Source organism: Rhinoderma darwinii, chromosome 2, assembly GCF_050947455.1.
Source record: "Rhinoderma darwinii isolate aRhiDar2 chromosome 2, aRhiDar2.hap1, whole genome shotgun sequence".
NCBI classification, from domain to species: domain Eukaryota; kingdom Metazoa; phylum Chordata; class Amphibia; order Anura; family Rhinodermatidae; genus Rhinoderma; species Rhinoderma darwinii.
The window spans coordinates 407,711,566-407,722,267 of record NC_134688.1 but is presented as its reverse complement, the minus strand read 5'-3'; the positions used below and the strand labels follow the sequence as shown (position 1 = coordinate 407,722,267).

At 42.9% G+C, this 10,702-nt stretch overlaps 1 protein-coding gene across 2 annotated transcripts; it reads left to right on the top strand.

Annotated features, from left to right (window-relative positions):
- Positions 1-5,815: 5,815 nt before the first annotated feature.
- On the top strand, positions 5,816-10,451 carry OVCA2 (OVCA2 serine hydrolase domain containing). Of its 2 annotated transcripts, none has more exons than XM_075850804.1 (2): positions 5,816-5,999; positions 9,640-10,451. In XM_075850804.1, the coding sequence occupies exons 1-2, from the start codon at positions 5,822-5,824 to the stop codon at positions 10,131-10,133; spliced, it is 672 nt and encodes a 223-aa protein (XP_075706919.1). In that variant the 5' UTR covers positions 5,816-5,821; the 3' UTR covers positions 10,134-10,451. The 2 variants fall into 2 exon arrangements, with proteins under 2 accessions (XP_075706919.1, XP_075706918.1); XM_075850803.1 differs by having other exon boundaries at positions 9,637-10,451.
- The last annotated feature ends 251 nt before the right edge of the window (positions 10,452-10,702 follow it).

Genomic DNA, 10,702 nt, shown 5'->3' with positions numbered 1-10,702 from the left:
GTCGGCTGTAATATACAGCCGACATCCCACTGCAACTACAGCGATCACTGTCCTCTCCGATCGCTGTAGTTTAACCCCTTAAATGCCGCTGTCAATAGCTCCCTCTGCACCCCATTGCCCCCCCCCCCCGCGAAAAATCGCGGGGTTCTGATGGTTGCAATGGCAACCAGGAAGCCTAGCAACGGCTTCCTGGTTGCCAGGTACGGGAGCCTATTAGGTCCTGCCCAAGGCAGGACGTAATAGGCTCAACTGTCAGTTGTAAAGTGACAGTTACAATACACTGCACTACATCAGTACATACAGAACTAGTGCAGTGTATTGTGCAGGGGATCAGAAGATCAGATCTTCCAGTCCCCTATTATGTGTAAAATAAAAAGTGAAAAAAAAGTAAAAAAAAAGTTTTCGATAAATAAATAAATACAAGTTTTACGTAATAAAAACAATAATCTCCTTGTTTCCCTGATCAAGCCCTTTATAATTAGAAAAAAAATGAAAAAAAAGACAAAAACTAGACATAATAGGTATTGCCGCGTTCGTATCAGCCTGACCTAAAAAAATATCATATTATTTATCCCGCACGGTGAACATCGTAAAAAAAATACCATAAAAAACAATGGCAGAATTTCCTTTTTTGGTCACGTTATTTCCAAAAAAATGGAATAAAAAGTGATCAAAAAGTCGCGCGTAGCCAAACATGGTACCAATAAAAACGACAGTGTGTCACGCAAAAAATGTATGTACTCCGCACAGATTACATATGCCCCCACATTATAAGCTGAAACACCAGTAAAACACTAAACAAAACTACTACCAAGCAAAATCTGCGCTCCAAAAGCCAAATGGCGCTCCTTCTGGGCCTGGCAGTGTGCCCAAACAGCGGTTTATGACCACATATGGGGTATTACCGTACTCTGGAGAACCGCTTAACAATTTATGGGGCGTATGTCTCCAGTGGTACAAGCTGGGCCCAACGCATTGGGCACTGAAATAGCATATATGTGGAAAATGACAATTTTCAATCTGCAACATCCACTGTGCACTAATTTCTGCAAAACCTTTGGGGGTCAAAATGCTCACTACACTTCTAGATGAATTCCTTGAGGGGTGTAGTTTCCTAAATGGGGTCACTTCTCGGGAGTTTTCACTGTACTCGTACCTCAGCGCAATGCAACATGGCGTCAAAAACAAATTTTGTAAAATCTCCACTCCAAAAACGAAATTGCACTTTTTCCGTTTAGACCCTTGCCGTATGTCCAAATAGCCGTTTACAACCACATATGGGGTATTTCCGTAATCAGGAGAAATTGTGTAACACATTTTGGGGTGTCTTTTCTCCTGTATTCCTTGTGGAAATTAAAAATTCTGAGCTAAAGCTACAGGTTATTGGAAAAAAAAAATGTTTTCATTTTCACGGACCAATTCTAATAAAATCTATAAAACACCTGAGGGCTTAAAATGCTCACTACACCTCTAATTTAATTCTTTCAGGGGTATAGTCTCCAAATTGGGATCACATCTGGGGAATTTCTACTGTACTGGTACTTCAGGGACTCTGCAAATGCGACATGGCCCGCAGAAACCAATTCAGCAAAATCTGAGCTGCAAAATCCAAATGGTGCTCCGTCCCTTCTGAGCCCTGCCATGGGTCCAAACAGCAGTTTATTAGCACATAATGGGGTATTTCCGTAATCAGGAGAAATTGCTTTACAAATGTTGAGGTGCTTTTTCTCCTTTATTCTTTATAAAAATTAGAAAATTCTGTGTTTTTTCCAAAAAAAAGTCTCTTTTCATCTTCACAGACTAATTCCAATAAATTCAGCAAAAAACCTGTGGGGTCAAAATGATAACAATACCACTAGAAAAATTCCTTGAGGGGTATAGTTTCCAAAATGGGGTCACTTTTGGGGGGATTCCACTGTTTAGGTCCCTCCAGGGCGTTGCAAACGTGACACGGCACTGAAAACCATTCCAGTAAAATCAGAGCTCCAAAATCCAAATGGGGGTCCTTCCCTTCTGAGCCCTGCTGTGGGTCCAAACAGCAGTTTATTACCACATATGGGGTATTTCCGTAATCGCGAGAAATTGCTTTACAAATGTTGGGGTGCTTTCTCTCCTTTATTTCTTGCAAAAATTTGAAATTTTTACGTTTTTCCAGAAAAAAAGTAGATTTTCATTTTCACTGACTAACTCCAGAAAATATAGCAAAATACCTGTGGGGTCAAAATGCTAACTATACCCCTAGAAAAATTCCCTGAGGGGTGTAGTTTAAAAAATGGGGGTCACTTTTGGGGGTTTCCACTGTTTTGGCACCACAAGACCTCTTCAAACCTGACATGGTGCCTAAAATATATTCTGAAAAAAGGAGGCCCCAAAATCCAAGAGGTGCTCCTTTGCTTCTGAGGCCTGTGTTTCAGTCCATTAGCGCACTAGGGCCACATGTGGGATATTTCTAAAAACTGCAGAATCTGGGCAATAAATATTGAGTTGCGTTTCTCAGGTAAAACCTTCTGTGGTACAGAAGAAAATGTATTACATATGAATTTTGTAAAAAAAAATGAAATTTGAAAATTTCAGCTCTACTTTCCTTCAATTCCTGTAAAACGCCTAAAGGGTTGAAACACTTTCTGAATGCTGTTTTGGATACTTTGAGGGGTGCAGTTTTCAAAATGGGGTGTTTTATGGGGGTTTCTAATATATAGGGCACTCAAAACCACTTCAGAACTGAACTCGTCCCTGAAAAAATCGCTTTTTGAAATTTTCTTAAAAATATGAGAAGTTGCTGCTAAAGTTCTAAGCCTTGTAACGTCCTAGAAAAATAAAAGAATGTTCAAAAAACGATGCAAACATAAAGTAGACATATGGGAGATGTTAATTGGTAACTATTTTGTGTGGTATTACCATCTGTTTTACAAGCAGATGCATTAAAAATTGTAAAAATCATAATTTCTTCATATTTTCGCTAACTGTTGGTGTTTTTCACAAATAAGCAATGAATTTATCGACCAAATTTTTGCACTAAACTAAAGTACAATATGTCACGAGAAAACAATCTCAAAATCGCTTGGATAGGTAAAAGCATTCCGGAGTTATTACCACATAAAGTGATACATGTCAGATTTGAAAAAATGGGTCTGGTCCTCAAGGCCAAAATGAGCTGGGTACTCAAGGGGTTAAGGCCGATAGACTGGAGCATACTGAGTAGGAGTTGGTGGTCTACAGTGTCAAACGCTGCAGAGGCCCAGAAGAATCAGTATAAATTGAGTCTATGTAAAGTAACACTGATGCATACTGCTTATGCAGGGGGGGTCGTTAGCACTCATGCCCCCGATTTTTTTGCCTAGTGTCCTGGATCTCCAGCCAGGGCCGGCATTAGGGGAGGGCAAATTGGGCAATTGCCCAGGGCCCCCTCCCCACTATAGAAGCCGTAGCTACTGCTATGGGGCCCGTGCCACCTGGCACATACCATTAATGGGACGGGTGGCACGGGCCCCCCTCATGCCGGGTGGTGTCGCTAGCACCAGGGGGTGACGTGATAACGTCGCAGCAGCACGCTGGCCAACGCAAGGGTCCCGTCTAGAGGTGGTGGTGCATAAGCGTCGCAATTTTTTTTTGGGGGGGGGGCTGTGTGTTGCTACCTACTGTGGGGCTGTGTGGCATTATACAGGGAGGGAGGGCGGGCTGTGTGGCATTGTACAGAGGTGTGTGGCAATATACAGGCGGAGGGCTGTGTGGCACTATACAGTGGAGAGGGCTGTGTAACACTATCTACAAAGGGGTGTGGCACTATCTACTATGGGGGCTGTGTGGAACTATACAGGGTTGGGAGGGCTGTGTGGCACTATCTACAAGGGGGGGTGCAGCACTATCTACTGGAGGCTGTGGCACTATACAAGGGGGAGGGCTGTGTGGCACTATCTACTGGGGGGGTGACACTATATGGAGGGGCAGTGTGGTAATATGTACAAGGGGGGCTGTGTGTGGCGCTATCTACAAGGGGGGCTGTGTGTGGCGCTATCTACAAGTGGGTGCTCTGTGGTGCTGTCTACAAGGGGGTGTTGTGTGTGGCGCTATCTACAAGAGGGGTTGTGTGGCGCGATCCACAGGGGACATTATTACTACGTGGGGGCACAAAGGTGGCACGGATACTGAGGGGGCACTTTTATTGTGCCATGCACTGAGGGATCATTATTACCATATGGGGCACTGGATTACGAGTTTATCTGGAGGATGGGGTATAGGTGGGGAGGATGCTGGAAAAGCGATAAACCAAAATGTCTGTGTCAGATTTTGCAGAAATTAGTCGTGGCTGGAATAAGTCGTCACAGTGGTCTGGGCCGGATGAAGAAAAAAAGGAAAAGTGAACGACTCTAATCAGAGAAGACATCACTTGTGAGTCACTGGATATAAATGTGCTGTAATCCCTTATTATCGTCTGCAGAGCTCCTGTGTATAACTGGCATCTACCACTATACGGTCACTATATGGAGGTAATATTGGTCTTTGTATAGTGGTTTTTATTCAGTAACAGTAAGGTGGTATTATTCAGTCAATATGTGGCTATGGTGTGGCAGTATTATTTAGTAACAGTATGGGGGTATTATTCAGTCACTGTATGGTTATGGTCTGGCGGTATTATTCAGTAACAGTATGGGGGTATCTATCTATCTATCTATCTATCTATCTATCTATCTATCTATCTATCTATCTATCTATCTATCATCCTAGCAACCCCTCTGTGCTTATGTAACAGGCGTGAACATATCATATGTGCAACCTGTTCAGCTACACAAGGACCTGGTAGACAAGGAGGCTCACAGCAATTTTAAAAGGAAAATAGTACTTCATAATGTCTATTATATAGCATGTAAGGGACTGTGCTAATGATTCCCATAGCTCACGATCAGGGCTCATTCACATGGCCGTATTACGCCTCCATTTTGTATACCACCATTAAATAATCAAAACATGCTTTTGAATGGGATTAAAAAAAAGATTCTAACATTATGAATTAAAGGGGTTGTCTCATGAAGTCAATTCCTCTTTAAATAGAAGACATTAGAGATTAACACTTAGCGATCAGCTGTTATCACTGGGGGAGCTGTCTTTGGAGAAACATTTCCCCTGCAGTAGCATTACACAACCGGCATTGAAATGAATGACCTTCTATGTAATGCATGGATGGGCCAGGTCCCTCTTTATGATATCTATAGGTCCCATTATGTTGTTGGAGCATAAAGGTATGGTAGAACCGTGTTGTCGAATTCATATATATATAATGCTTGACAATCATCCTGGAATCCATAGGTCTCTGAAAAGTGAGAACTCCCAGGCACTGTATGGGTAGACAAGTCTGTTCTGCTGAGCGGTTAGTCACTGACTACTCCTCTGTATTGAACACTTTTCATGACTTTTCTTTCATGAGAGCTTGCATGGTTGTTGGTTGGCTGCAATGCTGAAACACTGAGGTTTTTTTTTAATTGAGACAGAATTTCTCCAAACTGGTGCAAAGGAAAAGTGGAGCAGTCACCCATAGCAACCAATTAGATTCCAGCTCTCACTGTTCAGAGGCCCTTTTTTAATTGAAATCTGCAATCTGATTGGTTCCTGTGAGTGACTGCTTCACTTTTCCTTTGCACAATTTTTTTATATATAATCTCACCTACTGGTTGATACAGTCACTGGGGGCACTCTGCCTGTCGTTTTGGTGCACACACTATGCCACGTACTACTCCCTTATGCACTTTGTGCTGTAAAACCTCTGACCTTAAGGTAACCAATCAGCGAGCTGCTGTGTTACTTCCGGCATTTTGGGAGTAGGAAGATGTCGGCGCCCACAGCTAGGTCTGGTAGTTGTACACAAGTTCTGCGGATCCTGGCATTGCATGGTTACTGGCAGAATGAGCACAGTTTCTGGGAGAGGACGGGGTCTCTGAGGAAGAACCTGAAAAATCGCGCAGAGATCGTTATGATCAGCGCCCCCCTCACTATCCCAGAGCTAGGTAAAGCACTGTTTAGACGTCAGTGACTGCGCCGCTGACTCCCTACGTGTCTGATGTGATTCATCTCCCTTCAGTGTATACTATGTGTCATACAGCTCCACTATGGCCATTGAGGTCTCCTCATCAGTCTAAAATTACATACAGGTGACGTCTTGTATCTATAGTACCCGAGGCATTGCGCATCTTGGCTCTGTACTGCCACCTTCCGTCAAGTGTCACTAGTCATGTAAAGTATTCTCCAGGAATACATAAACGGACGCTACAGAGTGATCGTAATTATTTACTTTCCTAATACAATCGGTGATCTCCTGGGCTGTGTCCATATGGTTGGATACGTATAGTTCTTTATGGGACCTGTTGTATCTACACAAAGTCCCTTCCTCCATTCACACAAAAACATATGGCTCTCAGGAAGGACAGCTGCAGGTCCTACACATCTACATGGTGGATGGAGATCAGAAATGAGTCGTCGGAGGTTTCTGTCGGGTTAACCCCTCAACGGCAAGACAAACTGAAATCTTAGCTTCCGTTTCCCAAATCATTGAACTCACCTATCTAATGGTTTCCGTTTGTTGTGACAGGGTTCCGTCGTTTTTGATGGAATCAATAGCGCAGTCTACTGTTATCCATCACGTTAAGGGTTCATTTACACGAGCGTGTTATACGCCCGTGCAACGCGTCGCACGGACTTATATTAGTCTATGGGGCCGTGCAGACAGGTGCGTGATTTTTACGCAGCGTGAATCCGCTGCGAAAAACACGACATGTTCTATATTTGTGCGTTGTTCGCGCATCATGCACCCATTGAAGTCAATGGGTGAGTGAAAACCACGCATGTCACACGGAAGCACTTCCGTGTGACACGCGTGATTCGCGCAACAGCAGTGAAAAGGATGAATGAAAACAGAAAAGCACCACGTGCTTTTCTGTTTACAAACATCCAAACGGAGTGTCATAATGATGGCGGCTGCGCGAAAATCACGCATCATACACTGATGACACACGGAGCTGCTAAGTGCCTTTTGCGCACGCAAAATGCTGCGTTTTTTTGCGTGCGCAAAACGCACACGCTTGTGTAAACCCGGCCTAAGGCTGGGTTCACACAGAGTTTTTTACAGGAGGAAATTCTGCCTCAAAATTCCGTTTGGAATTTTGAGGCAGATTTTCCTCTACCTGCACGCCTATTTTCATGGCGTTTTTCGCCCGCGGCCATTGAGTGCCACGGGCATAAAACGCAGATGTCAATGTGAGGTCACAGGCGTAAACGCCCGAAGATAAGGCATGTCCCTCCTCTCCCATGAGCCGGGTTTACCGCTCGCTTGAAAAAACCGCCTCCCATTGAAGTCAATGGGAGGCATTTTCGGCCGTCTTTTGTCGCGATTTGCGGCACGGTCTCCGCGCCAAAAAACTTGTCAGAAAACTCTGTGTGAACTCCCCCTTAAAGAGACTCTGTTACCAGATTATAAGTGCTCTATCTCCTACATAATGTGATCGGCGCTGTAATGTAGATAACCGCAGTGGTTTTTATTTTGAAAAACGATCATTTTTGAGCAAGTTATGAGCAATTTTAGATTTCGTTTCTTAAAGAGGCTCTGTCACCAGATTTTGCAACCCCTATCTGCTATTGCAGCAGATCGGCGCTGCAATGTAGATTACAGTAACGTTTTTATTTTTAAAAAACGAGCATTTTTGGCCAAGTTATGACCATTTTTGTAGTTATGCAAATGAGGCTTGCAAAAGTCCAAGTGGGTGTGTTTAAAAGTAAAAGTCCAACTGGGCGTGTATTATGTGCGTACATCGGGGCGTTTTTACTACTTTTACTAGCTGGCCGTTCTGAATAGAAGTATCATCCACTTCTCTTCAGAACGCCCAGCTTCTGGCAGTGCAGATCTGTGACGTCACTCACAGGTCCTGCATCGTGTCGGCACCAGAGGCTACAGATGATTCTGCAGCAGCATCGGCGTTTGCAGGTAAGTAGCTACATCGACTTACCTTTACTTTTAAACACACCCACTTGGACTTTTGCACGCCTCATTTGCATAACTACAAAAATGGTCATAACTTGGCCAAAAATGCTCGTTTTTTAAAAATAAAAACGTTACTCTTATCTACATTGCAGCGCCTATCTGCTGCAATAGCAGATAGGGGCTGCAAAATCTGGTGACAGAGCCTCTTTAAAGACCAACTGGGCGTGTTTTTACTTTTGACCAAGTGGGTGTTGTAAAGAAGTGTATGAGGCTGACAAATCAGTGACCAATCAGTGACCAATCATCGTCATACACTGCTCATTGTTCCAGCCCAGCTTCTTTCACTGCACAATCTCCCTGTGCTGTGGATCATGCTGGGCTGGAACAATGAGCAGTGTATGACGATGATTGGTCACTGATTGGTCAGCCTCATACACTTCTCTTTACAACACCCACTTGGTCAAAAGTAAAAACACGCCCAGTTGGTCTTTAAAGGACCAGTGTCACGAAAAAAATAATTTTTTAGATCAATTTGACATTAGTGTGTTATTAAACGTTTTTTTATTTATTTGTGTGTTTGTGTTTTACTTTTTTTTATTTTTACACTTTTTCTTCCCTATGGGGGCTGCCATTTTTTTTCCATTTCTGTATGTGTCGATTAACGACACATACAGACATGGAATACGGCAGCTACAGTCCCATAGTGAATGCGAACGGGGCCCGTTCCATCCACTATGCTGTACGCCATCTGTGTGGGAACGGCGCATGCGCCGCTCACACACAGTCCAAGTTGAACCTTTCGACGTCCGGCGCCATTTTCCTGTGGACCGGAAGTCGCGCCCGGACAGTAAGATTACTACTTCCGGTCGCGGCTTCCGGACTTGTGCACTTGGAGCAGCGGTAGCAGACGGAGCGGAGGGAGCAGCGGTGGCAGGAGCAGGTAAGTAATTTCTGTGTATGTAAGTGTTATACTGTGTGTTTACTAGTGTATGTAAACCTACTACACTGTGTGTTAGCTCAAAAAATGGCGACACAGAGTGTAGGAGGTTTGACCGTTCAATCCCCACGTTTCTCCCGGCACTAGCCAGGATAAAGGAGGGGGGGGGGGTTCTGAGAGCTCACTAGAGCGAGTGAGTTTTCTCAAATTTTGCAGCATAAAGCAATGTGGTTGCTTTACCACATGCAATGCTGCAATTTTTGGAATTGTTCCATCTAGTGACCAGCGCTGGGAAATATTATAAATTAGAATCTAATTTATAATATTTCCTGACTCGTGAAAAAAATAAAAAAATTAGAACAATGTCTAATCACCTACACACTAACTGTTTAACTAAAAAAAAAAAAAATGTTTTTCTAGCGACACTTTCCCTTTAAGAAACGAAATCTAAAATGGCTCATAACTTGCTCAAAAATGATCGTTTTTTCTAAATAAAAACCACTGCTTTTATCTACATTACAGCGGCAATTTTTTTCCCAAATACATTCAGAATCCTAAACTCTACAACTAGATTCTTGCATAGACTCCTGTAAATAATGCCTTTCTTCTCGTGGTGGCTTTTACAGTGAGGCTTATTATCAGAAGGATGTTCCTTTAGTGATGAGATGTTTTGGGTATTGATATACTTTTTAATGTAACAAATTTTACCTTTCTTTACATGTTGACCCCAAAGAAGCAGCGGATGGTCAAAGAGAAGACCCTAGAGGCTGGTGGTTCTCAGACCCCGAGAAGAGTACTTTCAATGCTATGGATGAGACCAAGTTATGTGCAGGATTAGAGGAATCCCTGGACACTGTGGCCAAGGCTTTTTCCGAACTTGGACCATTCAATGGCATTTTAGGTTTTAGCCAAGGTGCTGCTTTTGTGGCTATGCTGTGCGCACTAAAGCAGGGAGGGGACCCCCGCTTCCAGTTTGACTTTGCTATACTGGTTGCTGGTTTTAAAAGCCGGGCATCTGAACATGCACATTTCTACAAAGGACCTATCACTGTCCCGTCACTTCATGTTTTTGGTGAAACCGATCGTGTTATTCCAGGAGAGATGAGCCAAGATCTTGCCACCCATTTTGTGAACCCAGTTCTCCTTACGCATCCAGGAGGACATTACATCCCAGTGTGTGCGGCACAGAAGAAAGTCTACTTTCCATTCTTGGACTCTTTCAGAAAATAATGTGGCGATTATTTATTTCAGTATGAGACTTGGTGGACCAATGAGGACTCTAAAGTAAATGGATGGGGTTGTGGTTTTCTCTACAAATCAATAATTATTTCTTTAACCTCTTCAGGACACAGCCTGTTTTGGCCTTGTGGATGCAGCCGACTTTTTTCAATCTGACATGTGTCACTTTATGTGGTAATAACTCTGGAATGCTTTTACCTCTCCAAGTGATTCTGAGATTGTATTGTACTGTTTGTTAGTGTAAAAATTTGATCAATAAATTCAGTATTTGTTTGTGAAAAACACCAAACTTTAGAGAAAATTTGGAAATATTAGCATTTTTCTAAATTTAAATGTATCTGCTTGTAAAACACAGTAATACCACAAAAAAAGTTACTAATTAACATCCCCCATATGTCTACTTTACATTGGCATCGTTTTTTGAACATCCTTTTATTTTTCGAGGACGTCACAAGGCTTATAAGTTTAGCAGCAATTTCTCACATTTTCATGAAAATTTCCAAAACCTATTTTTATAAGCATCGGTTCAGTTCTGAAGTGGCTTTGAGGGTCTTATATAT

Coding starts and splice junctions, on each gene's coding strand:
- OVCA2 (XM_075850803.1), top strand. CDS start 5,822: ATGTCGGCGCCCACAGCTAGGTCTGGTAGTTGTACACAAGTTCTGCGG. Junction 6,000..9,636: donor CCTCACTATCCCAGAGCTAG/GTAAAGCACTGT, acceptor TTGACCCCAAAG/AAGCAGCGGATGGTCAAAGA.